General features: G+C 32.4%; 1 protein-coding gene across 7 annotated transcripts in view; it reads left to right on the plus strand.

The window, feature by feature from the left end:
- The window catches only part of Dap160 (dynamin associated protein 160), a 46,710-nt gene that overhangs the window by 9,475 nt on the left and 11,136 nt on the right, over positions 1-26,099 (plus strand). For 4 of the 7 annotated variants that reach the window (XM_067284963.1, XM_067284964.1, XM_067284968.1 and 1 more), the window contains exons 2-29: positions 155-296; positions 408-471; positions 1,601-1,788; positions 2,573-2,678; positions 2,751-2,921; positions 2,990-3,156; positions 6,345-6,428; positions 6,502-6,652; positions 8,828-8,939; positions 9,014-9,163; positions 9,237-9,377; positions 9,896-9,986; positions 10,075-10,214; positions 10,310-10,448; positions 11,672-11,731; positions 11,807-11,967; positions 12,057-12,265; positions 13,876-14,014; positions 14,691-14,837; positions 15,565-15,626; positions 15,695-15,756; positions 15,854-16,044; positions 18,073-18,111; positions 19,273-19,335; positions 20,964-21,008; positions 23,787-23,933; positions 24,005-24,170; positions 24,254-24,451. In XM_067284963.1, coding sequence (XP_067141064.1) covers positions 194-296; positions 408-471; positions 1,601-1,788; positions 2,573-2,678; positions 2,751-2,921; positions 2,990-3,156; positions 6,345-6,428; positions 6,502-6,652; positions 8,828-8,939; positions 9,014-9,163; positions 9,237-9,377; positions 9,896-9,986; positions 10,075-10,214; positions 10,310-10,448; positions 11,672-11,731; positions 11,807-11,967; positions 12,057-12,265; positions 13,876-14,014; positions 14,691-14,837; positions 15,565-15,626; positions 15,695-15,756; positions 15,854-16,044; positions 18,073-18,111; positions 19,273-19,335; positions 20,964-21,008; positions 23,787-23,933; positions 24,005-24,170; positions 24,254-24,451 — 3,496 coding nt within the window. In that variant the 5' untranslated portion in view covers positions 155-193. The remainder of the gene's footprint in view (positions 1-154; positions 297-407; positions 472-1,600; positions 1,789-2,572; positions 2,679-2,750; positions 2,922-2,989; positions 3,157-6,344; positions 6,429-6,501; positions 6,653-8,827; positions 8,940-9,013; positions 9,164-9,236; positions 9,378-9,895; positions 9,987-10,074; positions 10,215-10,309; positions 10,449-11,671; positions 11,732-11,806; positions 11,968-12,056; positions 12,266-13,875; positions 14,015-14,690; positions 14,838-15,564; positions 15,627-15,694; positions 15,757-15,853; positions 16,045-18,072; positions 18,112-19,272; positions 19,336-20,963; positions 21,009-23,786; positions 23,934-24,004; positions 24,171-24,253; positions 24,452-26,099) is intronic. The other 3 variants (XM_067284966.1, XM_067284965.1, XM_067284967.1) reach the window with 3 other exon arrangements.

Consider the following 26,099-nt stretch of genomic DNA (forward strand, 5'->3'; position numbering starts at 1 on the left):
GTTCCCGTAAATGTTGCGTATAAATTTTAAGTAGAAATTATTTATCAATAACTGAAGTATTCGTATATATTAAATACGTGAAAGCTTAATAGTTACAAATTGTTCCGTTTAGTAATTTAAAAATAACGATTTTAAAACTTCTTTTTTTGTATAGAAATATGATGTGTTAGCGTGAACGAGAAAGAAGACAGGAATGATGCCCATAGGAACAGATCTTTGGAGAATTGCTCCGGAAGCGAGAGCAAAGTTTGACGAGCAATTCTTCCAATTGAAGCCCGTCAATGGATTTATCACTGGTCGGTTATAATTTATTAATTCTGTTATGTAATTTAAAGTATCGATTTACAATTTAATAAAAATACGATTTGTTCGTTATCTCAACGTACAGTACATTGTTGTTTTTTCAGGAGATCAAGCAAAGACGTTATTTCTTCATTCTGGTTTACCTCCACAAATTTTAGCTCATATATGGTAAGTCTATTTTTTATAGTTAATAATCCTACGAAGCAATATAAATTCGGCTATAACTTAATTTGTATGGCAGAGAGATTTTCTTAAACTATTTTAAGACAAATCAATAATAATTCTATAATTAAAATAACATTCGAACGTCTGTTATTTTAAGCAAAAATCGCCTACGGCGGAATTTCATAATAACGAACCTTTAGATTTTCCCCGACCAAATCGCCGTAGGGACTCGCAGCAGGAACTTTTGGTTAAATAAGTTAGTAACAACATAGTGAATAAACAGCAGTACGAAATTATCGTTTACTAAGTAATGGCTAAACTTTAATCTTATAATATAGCAATGTAATGAGGTTTAATGGTACAGTACAATGATATCTGTTGGTATTAGATAGAAGTTGTATGGAGCCATATATGACAAATAGGCTAGGTGATCAATTACGTTGATGATGCGGTTAGCTAAGAAGTGCTTCAGACAAACCAATGGGGGCCAGTGTGTTGTCATGGTATATGTTTCTCCACAATTCTGGTCATTTCTTTCTCGTACGTTTGTGCAATTTCTTTTGAGAATTTTGATCATTTGGCTTCTGGGAACCCACTCTGCCATTACAATATCCGGGATATTGAAGAAAGCAATCGACTTGGCCTAAACGTTCTCTGCCTTCCGAAAATAGTGTATGCCATTTGAAAATGTATACACGCTTCATTGTGAGCTTTAGTTAATAATTGAAGTTTCCATTGTGGATTTTTTCAAGCAACACGATACCGATTTGCTGTTTATTCCCGCACTCCAACATTAATTGACCGAGGGTAAGAAAACACATCCACTCATGTCGAGTAAAAGCAATGGAGACGAGCTTTCTCTCTCCCCTCTCGTGCTTAGTTCCCGAGCTATCGGGTTAGTTTCATTTTTTTTGTATTGGATCTCATAGAAGCAAAAATAATGCTTGTATATTTTTAAGATATAAATGTTCCTTATGCAGAATTTGATTTCTAGAGACATTAAGTTTGAGATTATCTACAATTTGTTATAATTTTATAACTATAAATAAAGTAATTATAATATAGTAAAAATAACAATACTAGCTATGACTATGTAAATTTCACATTGATAAATTTATAAATTTTTTTACAGGTCTTTAGCGGATATTACAGCCGACGGAAAAATGGATAGACACGAGTTTTCCGTAGCCATGCACCTGATTCAAATGAAACTGAAAGGCTATGAGTTACCTAAAGCCTTACCTCCATCTTTAAGAACCCCACCACCCCCTATGCCAGCCATGAGTAATTTTAGACCATCTCAACCTTCTATGGGAATAGGTAACGAACATACGTACATATAACTATGTTAATTGTTATTTGATCATGATGACGACGACGGTAGACTTTTTATGTTATCGTCATAGAAAGATCGTCGAGATCATTGCGATGGTCTTTTACGAGACTAATATCTTTTAACAAATAGGAAATAGAGAATTTTAATTTTTTAGAAACACATCTGAAATAATTTTATTAAATTCACAAGATCAAATTTCTACAGCGCAACTACTTAAATTTCAAAGAATTTTAAGGGACGTTCTTAAATTAGCAACTTACTATTACAGCGGCCGATAGGTAGAAAGTAAATTTATATTTACAGTAGAATTCCGATTCTCCAAATTGATTTGTTCTGCGGGTGATTCGGATAAGCGGCTTAACGTGTAGAGAATGAAATTACAGGGCACTGTCACGGTTTTGTACACATACCATATTTGTTTGTCGATGTGTGAGTAGCATCCTACTGATTGTTTGGATCTGTCGTGTCAAATATATGTCACTGATTATGCGCTTGCCGACATAAGAGAATTGCAGTGTGCTGGAGGGCAAATGGATTTTCAGATAACTGGACACTCGGTTAATTGGCAATTAGACAGTTGGAGTTCTACCATATTTGATGTAATTCTCAGTATCTGGCTGTTTAGTGAAATTAATTCACGCTCCTCTTCGGTATTTTAAAACCATTATAAATTTTAAAATTACACTGAATTAATAATTAAAATATATGAAACTTGAAATATTAAGAAGCGGCAGTGGGATTATTATTGAACCGTTTTTATTATTACAGGACCAGTTCCAAGTGCTATACCGTCGGCAGGGTTTATTCGTTCGGCTTCTCCAGTGGATGCGAAATTGCAGAGATCAGGTTCAGTTAGCAGTCAGGACTCGCCCACGTAAGGAAATAATTTTTCTAACATTCGAATTTGGTTGGTCTCGTCGATTAAAAATAATAATTTCCGTTACAGAGGAGTTCCTCCACCACTGACTGAATGGGCAATACCTCAGCAATCTAAATTGAAGTACACGCAGATATTTAATTCTCTCGATCGTACTCGAAGCGGGTTTCTGACCGGAGCCCAAGCTAGACATCTTCTCATGCAGTCTGGTTTACCACAAGGAGTTCTAGCTCAAATATGGTAAGTTTTACACGACCTCTTTTGGAAGTCTTAAGTAATATAAATACTTCCGAATCATTTAATTTTAGGAATTTATCCGACATCGATCAGGACGGACGTTTGACCTGCGAAGAGTTTGTGTTAGCTTTGCACTTGACCGACAACGTAAAAGCCGGTGACACGCTTCCTTCTTCCCTTCCTCCGGAACTCATTCCTCCATCTCATCGCCGTAAACGATCTGCAAGCGTTCAATCAAGTATGATATCTTTGTGTATTCGAGTTAAATAATTTTTATTTGCTTATCGACATACTAATTTTTTCATTATAAATACTCTCCAATTATTAATATTTATAAATATATTAGTAATTGGGCACATATGCCATAGGTTTGCCATCCCTGTCCAGACAAAATTTTCTTCTTTTGATTCAATTATGTTGAAAAATTCCAATTATTCAGAAGAAAAACGGCAAGTGTGAATAACCACTATAGTCTATTTATCGTAACGTAGCACCTACTGTAAACAAAGATTTTGTCGTGTTAATCTGCCAGAGATTTTCATTGGTCAAATCACAATCAAGAAGACATGTGTTGACCAGTTAAGTCCCTTTCTCCGCACGCGTTAAAGTCGGTCAGAGTGGTCGCAACAGTTTAAAAATTACCGAGATATAATACTTAGAAAAGTTGTTATAGCCTACTTTAACATTTTTACATAGCTGTTTAAATTATTTCCATCATTTAAATATAATTTTTGACAAACTATTATTAAATATATAGAATATTATTAAGACTTACACAAAACAAATTTATAATTTTGTTGTTGAACTTACTTCAGAATTTTTATCTACATAACTATTTTATTAAATAGATATAAAACAAAACAAGGATTGCCGGAGAATTTTTTAAAAAATCGTACGCAAACCTCTAAAGGAAAACGTTACTGTAATGTATGAATTTATCTATGTGATATTTATATAATTACAGTGTAAACTTACCTTATTAATAATCTGTATCAGAAGATAGTCGCTTGAAGTAATCATTTATATCGCTTCCGTCACTCACAACCTGTGTTCGACTGAATAATCAGTTTTTCTACAACAGTTTCCGAAATCTCATCAAGTTCCCACATTCGTTGTTCTTCTTTTTCTATATGTTCGATACATTTTCTCCATCATTAGTTATTTGTTGAATAGCTTTATTCATTAAAATTTGCACGTCTGACAGTTTAAATGTTGCATTGTGACGTGCGATGTAACCTTTCATATCTGCCCATAAAATTCACTAGGATTTGAATTACAATGATACGGAGGTAAACGTAATACATCAACACCTATTTCTTTGGCCATTTCGTCAATAATATATTTATTGTGTTTATGTTTAACTTTTTAACAATATCCAAAAGTTCTATTTTTAACATTTTGTTGTCGTGACAAACCGTAGTTTTTCCAACCAAGAAGTTATGTCTGCTTTTTTCCGACTACAATTTGGAATCTTCTCAATTTTAGCTGAGTGATATGGAGCATTGTCCATGACAACAACAGCATTACTTTCTAATTTTGATAATATTTTTTCAAACCGTTTTTTGAAATTATTGCTATCCATTTCTTCGTGGTAATCTTTTGTCGACTTTGATTCAAATTCATATAGACCACCATTAAGAAAACCCGTATTGCTGCCTATACGAATGAGAACTATTCGTTTTCCCTTTCCAGAAGGATTTTTTTCAATCCAGTAGATTGTCCAGACAAAACCTTTGAGATATGATGTAATTGAACGGTCCTTCCATACTTTATTCTTGGTATGGCCCGCATTAACCCATGTTTCGTCCAAATAGTGAATCTTACAGCCTAAAGAATGCATTTCTCTTATTTTTCGTAGATATCGTCTTTGCCGTAAAATGATATTGTCTCTCTTAATTAATCTACTATTTCTGTTTCGGTTCGTATATTTAAAATTAAGTAATTTTAACAAATTATATATCGTAGATCGAGTAAAGTCTGATAAATCTGGATTATCATTAACAGCCCTAAAAAATAAAAATTGTGTACTTTGCCTCTAATGGCACAGTTTGGGAATTCATCATATTTGTCAATGAGTACGCTTACGGGTTTCCGAAGGAGTTATTACTTTACCATTAGTAAAATATTCTTTACGAATTCTGTAAATGCTCCTTTCTGATATCCCTGTTGTCTTTGCTACCATTTCACTATATCCTTCGCACAGACTTCTGGATTTGTTTCAGTTAAAGAATTAAACAAATTTAGTACTATTTGTTTATCTGCGCTCCTCAGTGATTTTTCCTTGTCGATGTTTAATCGTATTTACATTCAAGTTTTCCATTTTTGTAATTCAACAACACGTAGTTCGAAATGATAGTTATTAGCAAGATTGAGGCTGAAGTTTTAAATGCGAAAATGTGTACGTCAGATGTTCAGCGACGCTTTCCTGTAAGCCTAGAAGTTTGACAGTGGTGTTTGGAAAGTTAGTAGAATCATGCTCGACATTCCAAACACCATTGTCAAACTTCTAGGCTTACAGGAAAGTGGCGCCGAATGTCCGACGTACACGTTTTTGCGTTTAAAACTTCAACCTCAACCTCGCTATTGTAATGAATGGAATTCGAAACCAAAACATTATAGTGCGCATAACCAAAAAAAGTTTATTTTTAATTATTCAGAATGTGCAAATATTCATTAAAATAACAATTTAACAAATATGAAATAATTACATTTATACATTTATAATCATTGCTAAATGACTAGTATTTCGTTAATGATTTTATAAATAACGAAGAACTATTTTCTGCGGACGAATAAGATGCAACGCAGTTTCTAATTGATGGATGTGGGTTTAAACCAATAAACAAAGGGAGGTGTGTCTTAGTTTGTTTACAGTAGGTGCCAAGTTACGATAAATAGACTATAGACACCACGTTTGTCTTTGTTCTAGAAAATTTTATGCTAAATTTTTGTTAGACTCACAAAACCCTTGTGGAAAAAATTTTCTATATCTGTCAATAGAGTCCCCAAGCTGTCTGTAACGTTTTACATTTGTCCATAAATATATGAGCCTATTGTGATTGAAGAATGTGTGTGTGTACATGCGTATGGTGTACAGCACGCCGTGTGTATTTATGAGTATCATTTGTCAAAGGGTTATAATAGATCTGACATTCTAATTTTAAATATACCGTATTTTACAGACTATAAGACGCACTTTTTTCTTCGAAAAGTTGCCTCCAAAATTCAGGTGCATCTTATAGTCCATAGCATCTTATAGGTATTTTTTAAAAAGAATTGCTTAAAAATTATAAGTCGTGCGTCTTATAGTCCGTAAAATACAGTATATGTATATATACATATATATCAAACACAAAAAATATGTATGCATATATTTTTTATGGCATTTAAAATTTTTATTTAAGTAATTTCTTATAATCTTTGCAGCCGGTTCGTCATCTAGTCACAATTTATTGGGAGAAATTCCTGTTTATTCCGATATGAAGGAAGAAGAAAAGTTGAAAGCGCAGGGTAATTATATTTAAAAATTACGCGGCACTTTAAAATACCATTCCGTCGAATATTACCGACACTGTTGTTTCAGCTACTTTTGAAGACAAACGCAGAGAAAACTTCGAAAAAGGACAGGCAGAGTTAGAGAAACGAAGGCAAGCTTTAGTAGAAAGTCAGAGAAAGGAACAAGAAGAGAGAGAACGAAAAGAAAGAGAAGAACAAGAGAAGAGAGAACGCATTAGGTAACGTTTTTAAGATTACTTTACAGCATATAGAACGTCTGCTTTGCAGCAAATTGTTTACGGAAACCCCGATTTAATTTTATTACACAAATGCGTGTTTCAATTTAATATTTCTGATTTGACATGTCGGTTGTAAATTGAGTCGCACTAGGCTTTCCTAGGGATTTGATTATATTTCTAGAGCTTTAATAATCCGAAAATTGAAAAAGTTATTGTGTGCACTTTCGGTTGGTTTATTTAGTTGTGGCAATGTGCCAAGGTCGGATGCCTCCTAGGAAGAATTTTATGGGAAACTGGTCCCTATTTATGTGTTATTTTTATGTTGCAGTTCTACAGTTCAGAGGTTTTCTTTATAGAAATCTCTTTTTAGATAATAACTAACAGCTCCATATTGTTCGTTTTTTGTATTGGAATACAAATTTTCTCGTATCCTGATTTGAATTGGCGATTTTCATGTTGCTTATGTAATAGTTATGTAGAGTCTGCTCCAAGAGAGATTTTGTATCTTTTAAAAGGAGCCAAAGTTAACAACAGGTTGATTTGTAAGTTCAGGAAATAGATATTAAGATAGAAAAATCTATATCGTTATACTTATGTTTAGTAAATTTGGAGTAGATGCACATACTAGTGAATGTTTTAAGTTCTGGACTTACTTTGTTTCGTTTTAGTTTATAAATTTGTATAATACTGTAAACTGTAAAAGAAATATTTTATACGTAAGAATTACTGGTTAATTTGCAATGGCACGATTTCAGCATAATAGAACTGATAGTTACAATATAACATACATAGAAACTGCATTGTAATTTACATAAGTAGAACATTTAGCTGCAAATTTACTGTGTCATGGCTGGTGTGTAAAAAATGAGGTTATGAAATAAAAATTGACATAATGTAGCGAGTTGTGTGTCGAAACAACAAAGTGTATCGAACGGTAATTTATCTAGACACGTACTAAAGAATTTTATTTAAAAAAAGTAACTGTGTGCAAGATTTTCTTTAGAATCTTTGTTGTCAGATGAAAATACAACAAATTTCTTCAAGGTTGCTCGTTCTACTTCATCACTATCGAGTGACGGACCATTTAATGTTTACCTAACGAAATTGCTCTCGGCGGTAAAATTCTTTGCCGAGTGTATAATTATCCCTTAGTATTGGTAAAAATTACAAATCTTGTACCGGTAAAGCTTGTAAAAAGACTGTAATTTTATTTAAAAAATAATAAATTTCAAAGAATGATAAAAAAATGTTTGAATGATGGGAAAAAAGTTTTTTTAAACGACAAAGTACATACCTCACAACAGATTTTTTTTCCTGTAGACCACTGCCCGAGTTTTTATCCTCTGTTGTGTAAATTATGGTACGTTCCAATGGAGGTCGACGACAGGGCAGATAAAAATACCTACTCACCTATGGGAATAGGTCTGTTGCAAGATGTTTACTTCGTCAGTTAAAAAAACTTTTTTATTGTTCTTTGGAATTTATTTTCTTCATTAGTATGTATATACTAGAAGCCATTTACCACATAGAAATATTAGATAACCGCATCCTATATTAGACCGTATTTTAGGTATAACCTATATACTGCATGTATGTAATATATATAATTAGGGTTGGGTCTGATATACGGAGCTGCAATAAGGGTCGAGAAGAGCCGCAGTGACTATATAACATCTCTCTAGATTAATTTTATATGTGATAAAAATAAAGTTTCTACATTATTAACAGACAACAAAATAAAATTATTGCACAACAATAACTTTTTCATTATGAAATCCACGGCTCACTTACAATGCACGTGATTGTTTGTGTTCGTAAGCGTATTAAGTCAGTAAAGTACTGTTTACTACTATATTTATAACTCAGGTATTGTAAGTAATATAATCGTACCCATTTGTCGTGATATAAGGAAATATAATACTGTATTTTAATATTTCTAAAAAGAGTTTTTAGTTTGAATATTATAAACTCCCCAAGTATATTTTTAACTTCACTGTTAACGACACAAGTGAATAGCTGCTACCGTTGCATAATTTACGACAGCAATATTCTAGAATAACAAACAGATTTTGTTTAGTTGACCCTTTCTAAGTTAAAACCAAAATATAATTTTCTAGGGTAAAAGTATATCGGCGTTATATGTAGACACAATTTTAACCGGCAAACTATTTTCAGACAAGAACAAGAAAGAAGGCGTCAGTTAGAACTAGAGAAGCAATTAGCCAAGCAGCGCGAACTCGAACACGAGAAAGAAGAACAGCGTCGAAAAGCCCTGGAACAAAGAGAGGTACTGTGCCGCCTTTCTCGGTAAAGAACGGTAATAATTATTCAGAAATTTATTCTGTTTGTTGCGACTTAAAGGCCGCTCGCAGAGAAATGGAGAGACAGAGGCAGTTGGAATGGGAAAGACAGCGGTGTCAGGAGCTGTTGTCGCAAAGGCAAAGAGAACAAGAAAATGTCTGTCATATGAAAAATAGAAATAAAAATCTGACGTTTGAATTAGAAGAGCTGGTATGCAATTTGGTTTAAAATATTTTAAAATAGAATTTCTGTAACATAATTTAACTTTAAAAAATTAATGTAGAACAACAAGATAAACGAAATGACTCAAAGCGTGGCAGAAACAAGGAAAGGAGTTGCAGATATGAAATCGTCTATAGATAATATGAGAACTACAAGGGATACAAAATTAGCAGAGTTAAATTCCATCAAACAACAACTAAAAGTTAGTATAAATAAAAAATTATATATATTAATTATAATTCGGTGGTCGATGTCTTTGGAAATAAAATAATTTAGAATTTTGCTTGAAGTAACGAAGCGTGCTTCAAAAAGACGTTAACGGTTATGTAGAGAAGGTGTGCAGTCGTGGTGACAGTAGTAGTGGGGCCTTTCTTTTCCGACAATTCCGCAATCGGGTTGTATTTTAGAAGACACTACGGAGAACAATGCACAGGACAACTTGCCGTTATAAATCTTACACGACGAGTTACTTTTGTACTGGTGTTAACAGTATTTTTGAAGCATCTCGTATATGTTTCCGCGATTTGAGTCGAACTAACTCATAAAAGTTTCTCGTCACTAAGATAGGTGCAGTTTAATTGATCAAATAGGAATTGACGTAAGTGGTAAATCAACAAAACTGATCTTTAAATTAAATGTAACTATTTGGATAAGAATTAAGCTGAAAAATATTAAATTGTTTTATAGGTTTATTTAAAAGCTTAATTTGTATTTCATTAGGATGTTAACGATCGCCTGTTGCTTCTAAGTCAAGAGAAGTTAACTCTTATGGGACAGTTAAAATCGAATCAGAATGTTTCAAATCCTGCAAGTAAGCATTTACGTATTTTTTGTGTAAAATGCAATAAAATGCATATTTTATTTATTAATTATAAATGCAATTACAATGTTTTATGCAGGTGAATCTTATAACATTATTATGCATAATTTTAATAACAAACAAATCACCCTGCATCAGTTACGCGATACGTTAACAAATGTGGAAAAAGAAGCGACTCAAAAACTGCAGGATTTAGATAAAAGTACTGCTCAGTTGAAGGTAATAAATTAATATTACGATTAACCGATAAAGTAGATTTAATTAGCAATAATAACGATCTAATCAAATGTCGTCGTTCTTATGTATTAAATTAGGAACTTAAGCAACAGCTTTCCGATCTTGTTCAAAACACTGAAAAACTTCAACAAGTTTATCTACAGAAACGGCAGGAAGTATTAGATTTAAAGAAACAAAAAGAAAATAATAAAGGAAATGCTTTTGTCCAAGAAAAAAGTAAGAAATTTTAGATGAAAAAATAACTTCTATACTGTGTTTTAATCATGTAAATGTTTATTTGAGACGATTAGCGCCGTGCGTTTTGCACAAATATATACATTATTTATTATTACACATACAAATGCACGCATGCACCAATTGGAGCACATGATACAGAAAGGAAACATGTTAAAATTTAGTTATTTTGAGATAATGAACAAAATAACAGTAACAGAAATGGGTGTTTTGAGGCAGATGCTGCAGAAACAGCATCTGCCTCAAACCACTCATTTATAACTGCCTCATAGAGAGAAGGAACATTATTATTTTTCTACTTCATCGTGTTTCTCGACATGGTTAAGACGGCACACTTTACTCAATTTCGGCCATTTTGTAATTACACTTTTTCTGCGTGTTTGCTTTAATTATAATATAGTGTTCTCTCGGAGTTAGTTTTAGCCCATCAATCAGTTAAGTATTTCCTCTGACTGTTTAAAAATATTAAATTTTATTTAATATATTGCCAGTAATATAGCAATAAAATTTCAATTGCAAACTATGATTTAATTTGCAATTGAAATATTTATATGATAGCCAGCTGATATTGTGTGTTGATCATATAAAATTTTTTTGTGTATAGAACACTGATACATACACGAGGTCTTCCAAAACGAATGCTACCATTTTAAATTATGGAATTATGTTAATTGTTATCAGAGAAATACATGACGCACATCAATGACTAGAGTAACCGTCGGTTTTGTCTCTCGTCTGCATTCGGACGTCTTGTCACCTACTACCGCTAAGAGGCACAGTAAATGAAAACAATAACTCTGCAGCAGAGATGTTTTCTGGTGGTTTGCAAAGTCAAAATTGGTCTCTGTTACGCAACCCAAGTAATCTGTAAGAGCCATGAAGTTATGGCTTTCTTGGGAGGAGCAACAATGGAGATGCTGTGGTAAGCGTAAGACGAATTTGAGTGTCGGTCAAACATGTGCCATGTGATGGTGCATGCATCGAAAAATTCTAACAGGCAAATGAAAAACTAGCACTGTTTTTGATGGTACAACATTTTTGGATAACAAATGTTTTCAGTTTAATCTATTTTATTAATTGATCTTAATGCAATTACAATTAATGTTAATTTATAAAGAAAAGTTTTCAGTGATATCTATAATTATTAATATTTAGTATTTTGATTTATATTACACTACGCTTAATTTATATTTTCAATTATTCAGCTAATCAGTTCGATGTTTGGGGGGATGGAAACGTAGAACCGGTATCCGACAGTTGGAACGGTAAGTAATCTTATAATTTGTTTAAATTATAGATTTGAAAACTACAAAATAAGTTTGTTTTTTTTTAAATTTCAGCATTCACCGTTCCTGCGGAAACAATATCGGATGTCTCGGTACAGAATACTACCGACGTAAACGAAAACATCACTCTCAAAGTAACGAAATATAGAGCAATATACGCATTTGAAGCTAGAAATCCAGATGAACTTTCAATTATGCCAGGAGATGTTATATTAGTAAGTCAATGAAATATTTAAGAAAATTGTAAAGTTTTAGTTAAAATTTATAAAGAAATAAATAAAAACTTGCTTATTCTGATAAAAAGGTTCCTGAAGGGCAGAGTTCAGAACCAGGCTGGTTGGGAGGAGAACTTCACGGCAAGAAAGGATGGTTTCCGGAAGCTTACGCGGAAAAGATCGAAAGCACGGCTGTCGGCGAAGATAAAGGAATCGCGGATATATCTTCAAGCACTAATATAAATACGACGGCAGAAACCGTTCACATAGTGGGGACAGAGATGAAACTTAAGCTTGAGTATGAAGATTTAATATATATTTTACTTTATATACAACCTTGACCCAAAAAAACTTGGACAGCATGTTATTTTAATCGATCTCTAGCATATCCTTCAATAACATCAAACAGAAATATTTTGTAAACTTATAAATGTTTTATATTAGTAAACTTTTATTATAACTGAGGGTTTTACATAGAAAACTTTCATGTTGATAATACAGAGTGAGTCATTTCCGACAAATAACACCTCGGACAATACATTAAATAACTTGTACCTAAATGTGTAGATGAGCCGACACGTGATATTTGCATATTTTTCTTATTAACATTATTGAGGTGTATTTGTTTAATGAAAATGGCACGTGGTAAGGCTGGAAGTGTTGATGTACGTGAAGTAATTATCATCCACCACGTACAGGGCAAAATCCTTAAGAAAAATTGCAAATGAATTAAAAATTGATAATTTCACAATATGGTGTAGTGTTTTAAAATATCAGGAAACTTGTAAAATTTCTCCAGAAAATTGAACTGGAAGGCCAAGACTGATCACAAGCATCTTTATGAAATAATTTATAAAAAATCGAGGCATCACTTGGTGAATTAGTGAACAAATGGAATGAAATTATCGGAAAGGAAGTTTCAAATGAAACTTGTCATATCCATCTGGCTACAGCTTCTGTCATGGTAAGAAAATATATTTTACTCAACAATTGTGACAGATGATATTTCTTGGACAGAAACAAAACTGTTTCTCACAAAAACACAAATAAAAAAACTGATTAAAGTGGGCCGAAGAGCACCAATGCGGGACACAACAAGAGTGGAAGCGGGTTGTTTTTGGTGATGAGGCAAAGTTTGAAGTCTGCATTGGTGGAGGTAAAAAGAGTCATTAGAAAGCAACAGGCATTCCATTGTGAGTGTACAGCACACCATAAAATTTCCAGCAAGCGTTATGGCGTGGCACGTCAGCCCAAGGTGTGGAAATTTGCATTTCATTGAGGGATCAGCAAATGCAGCAAAATATCAAAAAAACCCTATTATCATCATTAGAAAAATTACAATATTACGGATATTTTATTTTTCTGCGGGATAGTGCAAGTGCCATGCTGCTAAAACCAGCAAATCTTGGCTAGCCCAACATAATGTTAACATATTAAAATGGCCATTGAGCAGTTCCAACCTTTCCCTTAGAGAAAATGGATGGTAAAATTTAAAAATTATTGAGAAAATTCCTCAAGAAAGTGTGGGTGGTTTAAAGCAAAATTCAAGCAAACTTGGGATGAAATCACTCCGAATCAATTCCTGGCTCGTGTTGATACAATGACGATTGTATGAATGCCGTTATAAAAGCCAACTGTTAAATATTAATGTACTGTCTGAGGTATTATTTGTCAGAAATGAGCTTTTTTATCGCACATACTTTTTTCAACTGCGCATAACTTCTTTTTCTGTATTATCAACATGAAAATTTTCTATGTAAAATCCTCCGTTATAATAAAAGTTTACTAATATAAAATATTTATAAGTGTATAAAATTATTGAAGGATAAAATAACCTGCTATTGGGGTTGTAATCACTGTTTAAGTAATTAACATTACATTTAAAATGCTTACTTACAAAAATTACAGGGGAATTTCAGAGGCACCGGAAAATGGAGGCGATTTGGGAGATAGTGCCATACGCGATACCTTACAACCCTCTGAAAATTCTTCTTTCACACAGCTTCTCAAATCGGGGATAGGAGCCGCTTCACCTATACCCGGACAGGTAAGTCATAAAAATCAAATATTATTTACTCTCTCTGCCAATTTAATCCATCTAAACTTACATACGATTTTACACTTTTAAATCTGGAAAAATAAATTCATTGACTATATAGTAAATTCTCGATATAAAGCAGTGTTAAGTTTTAATATATTTAATATCTTGCACATATTTTATTCTTATTTTAAGTAATCGGTATTGTTCTAACTTGATATAATGCTCATCTAAGTATTAAATCGTCGCACACGAGCAATTGACAAGCTTGATTTGTTAATATTAAACCAAGAATTAGGTGTTTGGTTTAATAGTAATTGTTACACCTTGTCTTATATGCAAGTAAATACGGTATTTTACAAAATTGATAATTTGTGCATAATTATAGTTGGTAGTAAAGCACATATCTGATAATTTCTTCTGGTTGGTTATTCTATTAGTTTGTACATGTTTACTTCATGGAAAAGTCAACATTTACAGACGCAAATGTCGACTTTTCCACTGTTCTATTCAAATTCATTTTAAATCGCTACAGAATCTGCATTTAGATAGAACATTGCTATCGCTTTTAACTTTGGAGAACTCTTCTAACTCTTCTTAATTACTTTTATTTTTTCTAATTTCCAATGTACCAACAAATTTTTGGTAATATAAATGCATAAATTTAAATATATGTATTTTGAAGGGACAGTCGGTTCCGGAAGGTCTACAAGCTCAAGCCTTATTTCCATGGAAGGCCAAGAAAGATAACCACTTAACATTTAATAAAGGTGACATTATAAGTGTAAAAGAACAACAGGATATGTGGTGGTATGGAGAATTTCAAGGAAAGGTAAACACATTTTATTAATTGCACTTTTCTGAAACCTACATTGAAATTAAGATTATATTAAAGCAGTAAATAATAATTAAGGACTAGTTTCAGAATTAAAATATATTGTTATGTATATATATATGTGTGTGTGTGTGTGGCGTGTCTAAAAAGTTTGGTTGATATCTCAAATGTGACGCATGCCATCCATGAGGTTCTGTATGTATGTGGACCTCTGGTGAAGAATTACCTTCTAGTGTGCAATGTGCGCGGCTTCAGTGAGGCCACTGCTGTCCTTTGAGCACCGTCTGTGTGAGAGGTGGCATCAAAGAGGAATGGAACAATGGCACAGTACAAAGTTATTCAAAGCAATCTTGCTCCTGCAGACTTGTTTTTTTCCCCCTTCATTTCAAAGAGATCATTAAGGAATCGCATTTTTCCGACATCTCTTTGGTTCGGGCCCACGTGGTGGCAGCTCTTAAGACATTTCCAAAGCAAAACTTTTTGAACTGTTTCCAGAAGCTTTACGAATGTTGTCGAAAGTATATTGTGTCTCATGGAGAATACTTTAAGACCAATAAAAGTAATTCCTATGTATGTATCATTGCTTTTGTTCTAGCATTCACTGAACTTTTTAGACACACCATGTATACGTAATCAACGTGTAACTACAACGTGTCATACAATTAAACTTCAATTTAATATTATGGAGTTACGGGAAATTATGGAAATATATTTTTTTTAATAGTTTGGATGGTTTCCTAAATCGTACGTTCGTCTGTTATCGGGCGTAGGTAAAGCGGACGAAGAGTAAGTAGATTTATTAATATTAAAGTGATTTGTTTATTAGTTATTAATTTTAATATATACATATCTAGCCTGAAGAAAAACAACACAATGCCCTTAGAGATGGATGCTGATCAAGAGCTACCCGACGAAGGTAAAATTTAGAATTTATCGATTATTTTGCGCCTCGATAGGATAAATTCAAGAAGCGACAATAAGATTTTTTTTCCCTTTATATAATAATGGAACAGACATCTCCCCCGAATGCTACATTGCGGCTTATGCTTATCAGTCTCAAGAACCCGGCGATCTCTCTTTCCAACAAGGTGAAATTGTTCTTGTCACTAAAAAGGAAGGGGATTGGTGGACGGGAGTTATAGACGGAAGATCTGGTATTTTTCCAAGTAATTATGTTCGTACCATGCTTCCTGGAGAAATGCAGGTAATTCATATTTAAATTTAGTAACGTTTTAAACTTAACTGTAGCAATTAGATGATACTTTTTATTACTATTCTGAGTTTTAATCATTTCTTTGTAATAATAGAAAATAAATTTAAATGTTTTCATTTGAATTTAATAACAAATTGACTAAAATTTCTGTTCTTATTTCTCTCTTTCTCTTAAATGTGTTTAATTTTTCTTAATCAGAAATGTCAAATTTTATTTTTATTTTAATTCATACATTAAAACAGTTACACGCTTAAGAAAAATGGAAAATTAAAGTATGTATTTTATCTTTAACTTTTATTTAAAACGCATCAAATTCTCACAATAGTCCTGCCAACTTGCCGCATTTTTAAGAAAAATCGCAGAAATATCTCTCAAAATTCACTAGTAAAATTAATATTTACATGAATTAATATAAAGAAAATCCTAATTATTATCGTTACTTCTAAAATCTACACAGTAACAATGAAGTTCTTCTCCCATTCATATATTTATTTCGGTGACGAAAGTTTTGACGAGTATTGTTGACCCTTATAATAAACAAGCTACCGGTCTGCTTAAAAAATAATCTAATCGACAGTTTCTCGCCAAATCTGGCAACTGGCTGGCTATTTAATAACTAGAGAAGCCGACATTTATAAAAAGCTAAGTAAATTCAGGAAAAAATAAAAGTATTGAACAAAAGTCAAATTTATACAGGGTGGGTCGGGAGACGATACTACGGGTCATTGTAAGCAAAAAATTTATGTGAACGTCGGTGTTATTCTCGACGGTTTTGGAGATATAGCTGTTTGAAAGTTGCTCACGTACACACATACAGAATAATAATGACACACACGTCCTACATTGGCAACAAGTGCTCAAAAATTCAACCATCAACCTTAATACAGTATAAAAACTAACTTTACATCCTTAGGAGGGTGTCCAACATCTGCTTCTTTGAGATACTGCGATTCGATTTGTGTCTTATCAACGGATACGTGGCCATCAACAAGTAACTCGGAGAAGTGACAAGTCGTCTTTAGACACAAGTTGTAAAGTTTATTGGGGTTTGTAGTTCAATTTTTGAGCACTTGTTGTGAACGTAATGTGTGTTTTATTCATTATCGTTGCATATGTTATCAACTTTCAAACAGCTGTATCTCCAAAACTACCAAGAAGAATACTCATGTTTATATAAATTTTACTTTCTTACAACGACCTATGTCACATTATATAAATTGAATTAGACATTCTTTAAAAGCACAGCAGCTCAATGGCAATCTGGAATAACATAATCCATTTCATTGTTTAAAGATACCAGCAGCAAAACTGTAGTTTCATTACTGGTGTTGTTGACAATTCATAGTATTTCTGAATAATGGAATAAAAATACTTAGATATTTATAATAGAAAAATAAAATAACACTACATTGCTCACAGAAAAATGTTTTCTTATTAATTCAGGTTATTCCTCTTTGTTGCTGCTCATTGTTTACCAGCAATATTTCCCTTTTTGATTTCATATAAAACAAGAAATTTATATTAAAATGTGATTTTTTTTAAATATGTTTGTTATTTAAATGGTTATGTTTTATTTGCGTAAAATTGAGAAAGCGAAGATTGTGGGTAAAAAAATAAACGGATGCCAAAATTGCTCTAATCTACTTGCCGACGCACGTAAGGAAATGTTAGATACTTTTCGGACACCTTTAATTCCTTTACACCTTTACATTATGAAATATGCAAAAATAAATGCAGGTCTATTACTTATTTTGAGAACAGAGTATTCAGAGTAGCTTTAAATCATTAATTATACACGTCAAACTTTTGAATCAATGTACTTAACAAGTTAAACAAATTAAAGTAATCTAACATATAACACTTTCTATAAAAATTAAACACAAATATATAAAAAGAAGTCTGTAACTCTTGTTTGTTTATAATTTTCCTTTCGGTTTCATATTACTAATCTTTATTAACAGATTTTTTCTATTCTCTGATTCTGATTCTTTTCTACTTTGCTATTGAATTGACTTTTAGGAACCCCCGGAAAGTATAGAAGATACAATCGATAACCAGGTTAGTTTCATTCATTTATTTCAGACAACGTATGCCGTGTTGCCGTCAAGTCTCGGATGCGAATTTCCTGTCGTTTTGTTCTTGTGACGTTACGTATTTATGTTTTGCTGCTTTAATTTATAGCGTGATTCGTGATTTAAGCTTAATGTTTTCCATCAAGTTTTACCTATCTTCTTATATGTTCTTTTTTTGTTTTTAATTGAAAATATTGAAATCATTGTCCCTCACTTCATTTCAATTTATTCTAATTTATGTATCCTTACAGCATTAAATCTTTAATCTGTGTCGTCTGTTTATTTGTAAGTTTATGCAAATCATTGATTGTTTTTTTACCACAGACAGATTTATTCTGTCCAAGAAACCTATTTTTATTTTGAATGATCTGGAAGAACTTCAATTAGCAGACATTTTGCAGAGCCGAGGATGTATAATTTTTTTTTACGCAGTGGCAAACTGGGTTTTTTTCTTCTTTACTTCAGGATGGGTTGTTTTTTGTGTTTGCTTAAGTATGCGTTTATTATTAATGTGCATATGTTTGACGCGGCGTGATGTGGTACAATGCGGCGATTCAAATGACTGCTACGTGGAAGGACTTTCAGATTGCCGGGTGTAATAAGAAATAGCATTTTTATACTAAATTTTTAAAATTATCTTGTCGGCTTTTGTACTCAAATTTCACATCGTGGGCATTTTTTATTCAAAATGTACTTAATTATCTGTATAAACTTTTAGAATTTTTGAATAAGTATTTTGGACACAATTAAAAGTCGACAAAACATCTTTTAAAACGTTGCTTTAATAATTTATGAATATAAAATTAGTTTAAGTTAAAATGATTTGGTATTACAAAAGTATTTGAATGATAATGATACACTTCACTTGAAATTCTTTACATGTAATTACAAATTAATGTATAAAATCTATCAATTTTTATGTCGTATATTAGTCTATACCTTCAAAATTATGGAATTTGGAAAACTTGTATATAAATTGAAATATTTGAGACCCGACAACGTTGTTATTCCAACATTTAAGAGATATTTTTTCACAATATTAATTGTTAATGCTAATCGATAATGTACTTTGTACTTATTTGTTTATTATAATAGACTTTTTTGTAAGTATCTGTAATTAATGTTTTAATTTTTCTTAAAATTTTAGGTACAAGAAACGGCCGCTTTTAATCCACCCGCTAGGAAAACAGAAATTCCTTCGGCATCAGAGGTACGTTTAATTTTTCCTTTTTATGTGCATGTTTACGTGCGTTTGAATTCACTTTTGTCAAGCATGTCTGTTTATAATAATATTGTGAAGTTTTTGTATTGTTTTCCTTAGAGTTTGTCTTCAAAATTGTGCAACTTACATCCAAATAGTTAATATGAACTGCAATGTCATTACCTATTTCGATTCTTACTACTATTGGGATAACACAAAATCAAATTTTCATTTATTTTTCTGTATATTTTACATAACATATGAACATCATGTCAGCTGTAACTCTGTTTTGCCTCTTCCGTGCCCGACAAGTGCAAGGATCGCTTCTTTCTGGCTCCACCTCAGTTCTATCATGATGAACTTGTCCTAGTACAGTATAGTCCACTATTCCTTTAGGCCAGGGGTGTCAAACTCAAACAAACTTAAGTGCCACTATTTCGTCTGGAGTATGACAGCGGACCAGATGTTTTTAACTTTCGAAGCCAAAAATTTTCTAAAAAGTAGCCGACTCAAAAAACTCTTTTTTACTAACCCGAGATTTGACAATAAGTTTAAAAAAACGTCATTTGTACTTTTCCAGCAATAACTTTAATCGCAGAACATTTTCGGCCAATTTACAGGCCCGAAGCCGGTCTGTAAACTGATCCGAAAATAAAGATTGCAAAACTCAAATTATGAGGATAAATTGTAATTTACTAATATCTCGAAAACATTCATTTTATATGCAAAATAGTGTGAATTATGTAATAAATAATCTTGCAAAGACGGACTTTAATTTGAAATTCGAAAGACGAAATAGAGAAAATATAATGTAAACAAAAAATTAAACAAAAATAAATAACTCTAAGTATTATTTGTTTAAGTACAAAATATTACATTTTATCAGACGATATAATGTAAACAAATAGTGTTATCGAGTTCGTGTTGCGGGCCGCAAGTAATTGTCTCACGGGCCACGACTGGCCCACGGGCCGTATCTTTGACGTGCCTGCTTTAGGCTACGTGTAACACAACAGTAAGTATTTATGTATGTAAACATTTTCAAACATAAAAGAGGCACCAATGCCTACAAATTTTTCTTTTCCATTGTAATCTTATGGGATCGACCTCTGTTTTTAAGTGTTCGCGTATTGTAAAGCTAGGAAAATTTATACATAAAATGTAATTTCATATGCATTTCAATGATTAATTGGATATAAGTTGCAAGAGATATTCTAGGTCAGTTTCTTACCGGTAACATTTGAGTTTTGAATTATTACGCTAAACTTCTGCACAAAATACTAACATCTTACGTTACTGCACAATAATCTAATCAAATAAAGTTACATATATTTATATTACTGCACCTTTTTGTTTTTTGACGCTTATTTTCGAGCGGTTTCCAGTAACTTCGGTTATTTTTTATTAATAATTTAATAACGTGTAATTTTAAAATACAGTAAATCCTCGATAACTCCGATGTAAATCAAAATTACCGCGACGAAAAGAAATGGTCGTCTTTTTCTTTTTTTTAAATTTGGGTTATCGAGAATTGACTGTAATTAATTAAGTTATTTATTTACATTTTTAATGATATGAATCAAACGAATCTCTGTTACTAACTTGTACTTCCTGACGATGTTGTCGACCCTTCGTAGACCATAAAATCGGAGGTACCGGCCGTCGAGAGTCCCAAGCCAAAGGTGTGCCTTTAAAACTTAAAACGGGAAAGAAAAAGCTTAGTTGTACGATATCTCGATTACCGCCGATTGCGAATTGCAAATTACATCCGTTAAAAAGTAAATTTTTAATTCGTTTCATAAAGAAAATAATTATTTTTCTTCTGTCAAATACGTTTTTAATTTGGTTTCGTTAAAAAGTTATTTGGAGTTTTTCCAGGTAATCGAGTTATTAATACAAAAATTTCTGCTTAATTGAAATACGCTTTTTGCTTTTTTATACATTTTTTTTTGTAATTTTAGATATAAAGATGCATTTTCTAAATTCTAGAAACAGTTTAAATTTTATATGCCTTTATAGACAAAAGAGATTTAAAAAAATCTCTCGAATAAGTGTACAAACGAATGGCCAATCGAATTTTTTCGCTTCTTAACATAAAAAGGAATATATACATCGACCATTTTTTATATACGAAGCTTTATCAGAAGATTTATAGATAAATCTTTCGATAAAATTTCAGTTTCTAAAGACGTCTTTAGAAGTATCATTTAAATTTCATTGCTGTAAAAAAAATTAAGTAAACTATAAGATTCCATCTTCAATTTTTCTTCTGTATTTATATTTTAAAGCAAACGTTAAATGGTCGTTAATCAAAATCGGTCGTCCGACAGTCGTTTCGTTTTAAGTGTTTCGTGTGAAGATACCGAAATTTCGAGCTGGAGACGTCGAAATTTTCGTCATTTCTGTCTACGATACTATGTTATCGATTGCCGGATCAATTCGAGTCTGAAAAGTATATAAGCCAATTACAAGAAATGTATTTGTTAAATTTGTTTTACTTATCGGCAAAATTTTGGATTTACGTCTTCCCTCTAAGAGGTCGAAGTCGACGTTCTAATTTAGTATTACGATTACATTTTTTAATAAATGTCGATCACACCTAAATTGTTTTCGTTAAACTTACACGTAATTAATTATAATTAAATCAAAACATTTTTTGCATTCTTAAAGTTTAATTTATGACCTTTCTTTCAAAGAAACGGTTGTTGTTGATGCTGGAAGCATTATTAAACATTCTGGACTTTCTCCAAACAAAAATAGTAATTATTTACACTTTTTTTGGAAGGAATAACTTTAATTATCCTAGATGGAAATTGGGAAATTTTCTGATTCATTTAAGCCAAAAAATCAATACGGCAATTGTAAATAATTTACGAGGAAGGACGTCTAAACAACTTCAGTCGTGGGCGATAGAAAGTGAAGTCGAGATAAACTTCAAGGTAAAGATTGTCGCAACTCTGTTTAAAAAAAGAAAAGTTCGGGTAATTAATTTTTTTAATATTAAATGCCCTTCGGGAACTACGAAATTTAAATTTATTCTTCGGCCATTAAAATTTCTTTTAATAGAAAGGTGTTCGTGTTTTTTTTACCGTGCTGATGCAGAAATGAAATATTTTCAATGTTCTTATTTGAAGTTTAGTTTATTATTACTAAGATAAATATTACACGAGGAACGAATCGATACAATAAGATGCATAACCGAACAATTGCCTCAAATAATTGGGCTATAAATCCACTAATTTGATGATTAGTACTAAGTAATTTGTTACTAGAGGTATTCAACTTTGGTTATATTCAACTTTGTAGATTAATATTTACTTCATATTTGTCTTAAATTTCAAGGTGAATTGTGACAAATAATATATGGGGTGATTGTAGTTAAAGTATCCCTATTTGGTGCCATTGGGAGGGATGAGTAACAGATCCAAAGGTGACGAAATATTGTATGTTAAAATCTCGAAAGAGATTTCTGTGGGTAAGAAGTTTATTTCTGAAATCAGACACTATGGAATTTGTGGTGCCAAGAGTGGAAAAAACACCTGTAACCTGCATAATGCAAGTATGCAATGGGTGATTTCTGGGTATAAAATTTTCCATGGCATTTAGAATGTCCTTATATTATCATGGATTGGCTGAGCCGGTCACGTCTTTGCCAGAATGGACTGTTTTAGTAAAGGTTTTTTTTACGAAAATAGTGTCAATGCTCCTGTTTTTTCGTAGCGGTTGATTGTCCTCGTGCCGCTTGCAAGTTTTGCTTGCTTTTGGAACTGAATTTCCAAAATTATCCACACGTGAGAGGTTTCCTCTTTCGTACCTGGCGAGCAAAACATTTGCATACAAAGTTAGGTTGTTTGAACTGCCACATATCTGTTCGGACAGTGTCAAATAGGGTCGAATTTAGCATACGATTAAAAAAAGGTAATCATTTTTTTAATGTTTAACAGAACTCTAGTTAAGAAAATTAAATGCTTTTATGGTTTGTTTGTAACTTTTTGATTTTTAATTGACGTGTTCTCCATCACGAGTGATAGAAATTATGTACAATGAACGTCCTAAGTTATATACCTATTTGTTTTACTTGGGACTCTATAATAATTATAAAGTAATACTAAAAATATCGTAATCCCAAAGCTGTTTTAAAACCGTATCTGTATATGTATGTGTGTATTTCCTTTTTATGTTTACTTTGTCGGCTTCTTCAATACGTAAGTTTAGATATAAAGTTATTTGTAATTAAGGTGTTAAAATCAAATTAAATTTTTAAATATTAGTCATAACGTAATTTTGTGTAGTCTGTTAATTTTCTAAACTGCATGCACCTAACATTGTATCTTGAAACCTTATCTGTGCAGATACGCTTGCTTATTTCTCAAATTTATGTCTGTACAGTCTTTTTATTGACAGAATAGTATGCATATTTTTAAAAGTCCATTATATTTATGTGTGTATCTTTCCCATAGAATACAAAAATGCTTAAGAAGCCAGAAATAGTTACTGTGATAGCACCTTATCAGACCACTAGTCCGGGTCAGTTGAGTTTGGAACGCGGACAGCTAATACAGGTTCGGAAGAAGAGTCCGAGCGGTTGGTGGGAGGGAGAGATGCAGGTAACGTTCGATCGAATGTATTTTGTTCATTTAATCGTAAGCAGACGAGGTTAATAATCTCTTAAAATTAGATCAAAGGTAAGAAGAGGCAAATCGGATGGTTTCCTGCTTCGTACGTGAAACCGCTGAGCGGAAGCGGAACTAATAGCAATAGAAGCACTCCGGATGCTCTGCAGCAGCAAAAACAACAGACGGAAGAGACCGTGAATGGAACTACTCAATCTCAACCGCCACTAGGTTTTAAAATTTTTATTTTTCTTTGTTTTATTCTTCCAAAACAATCAAAGACTCTCTTAAAATGATCTCATTTTATCTTTCAGATCAAGTCGTAGCTCTCTATCCGTTCACTGCTCAGCATGAGGACGAGTTAACATTCCAAAAAGGCCAAGTAATTACTGTACATAACAAAGAAGACACCGCCTGGTGGAGGGGCGAAATTAACGGTGTCGTCGGTCTCTTCCCGGCCAACTACGTAGAACCGCTAGAAAAATCCAGAATTACACCTACTCCCGGACAGTGTGAGTATAATGTTTAACTTCATAGTCAATAGTATGAAGCTTATGTGATGATGATTTGATGAATCCCTCTCTGCCTCTTGCAGGAGGAAACGATTACCAGTATAAAGACATCCTTGGCACCCACTACCACACCGGCCATGAAGATCTGAATTAAATCAGTCACAAAAAAAAAATAAAATAACTGTAGTCTTTCTTCCAGAATGACAGAGTTGTGTGAAATTTAAAAAGTTATTTACAATGTGTATCTTCGAAGATTTAATATATATATACATACATATATATACACGTCGTTTACAGTAGTATTAGATTATACAGAAGCAAACGTTAATCTATTGTTGTATTTTGTATATTTGGTTTTATATGTGCAGCTCGTTTCTGGTTATTTACACTCGTATTTTGTTTTATACGTGAAATTTGCAACTAATATGTTTCTTTGTCGATTTCTTTAATATCTTTAAGACACGTGTGGTAGTGGGTCCAGGGTAGAAATTTTGGTTTGCATTTAGATTATAGAGAAATTTTACCTGTAACTTAAATCTCTTTCCTATACCAAACTACCCTAGACCCACCTCTACTACACTATTCGGGAGATAAAAATAGTTACGAAAGTGCAGATGCGAATGCGTAGATTTAAGACATTGCAATACTCGAATCCAGAGGAAGTAGTCGAAGTTTTACTATAGACAAACGATCCGAACAATGAACTAATATATTACATTAAAGGCTATTATTTAAAACGTTTCCATAGCTTTTACCACTTAGTCAAGTTTATGGAATGTTTTGTGCCAAAAAAATATTTAACGATTAAATAGTAACGTGGTGTTCGTTTCTTTTCCTTTTTTTTATTCTCACGGATTGAGTACAGACCAGTGCGAATATATTATAAAGTGTGGAAATTCTCTAACGCACGCTGCTCGAAGTTAGCGACCGTCGTTTAAAATCAAAGGTATGCAAGCTAAAATATTGAAAAGAAGGAAGATGTTCGTGGAAGTTTATAATTATTCTAATTGTGGCTAAATTGTGTATTAAGCTTAACATCATCTCAATTATTGTTGAGATTTTCGTTTACAAGCTGTTAATACGACATTTTCTGTAGCGTGACTTCGTTATTTCGTAGAAAATTTCCACACGTTATCGAAGATTAACATTGTTACATGGTCTACTCTCTCAAGATCTAATGATTGTTTGCTTTGTTACTTTAAGAAACTCATTTAAACATTTTGAATCTCACTTATTTTAAGCTCTCTATTGTTTGTATATGTTGACACTAACTGGTGTGAAAGAATATTTGTTATACCTCGAGTATAATTTATTATTGCACAGAATCCATAAAATTATATATTTTTGTTTTCGAGAAGCCACGACAAACATTTGTCCGTCGAGAAGGCAAACGGTAGACGGCGTAGAGACACGATGACTCGAAAGTAATCTCAAAACTATTTCTTCATTCTTCAATAGAAGCTTAAATTATCTATGCATGATAATCTGCAATAGTTGATCGTATTGTGATTTTTCGCAAATGAGTAATTCGTGGGAGCGATTGCAATCCGCTGCAAATTTTTGTATTTCAATAATCTTTAGAGAGAATACAAAAATGGTATGATGTTGTGCATTGTGAGAAAAAAAATTAGAAAAATTGTCTTGAAGT

Source organism: Centruroides vittatus, unplaced genomic scaffold (genome assembly GCF_030686945.1).
Source record: "Centruroides vittatus isolate TY-2023 unplaced genomic scaffold, ASM3068694v2 scaffold_149, whole genome shotgun sequence".
NCBI classification, from domain to species: Eukaryota; Metazoa; Arthropoda; class Arachnida; order Scorpiones; family Buthidae; genus Centruroides; species Centruroides vittatus.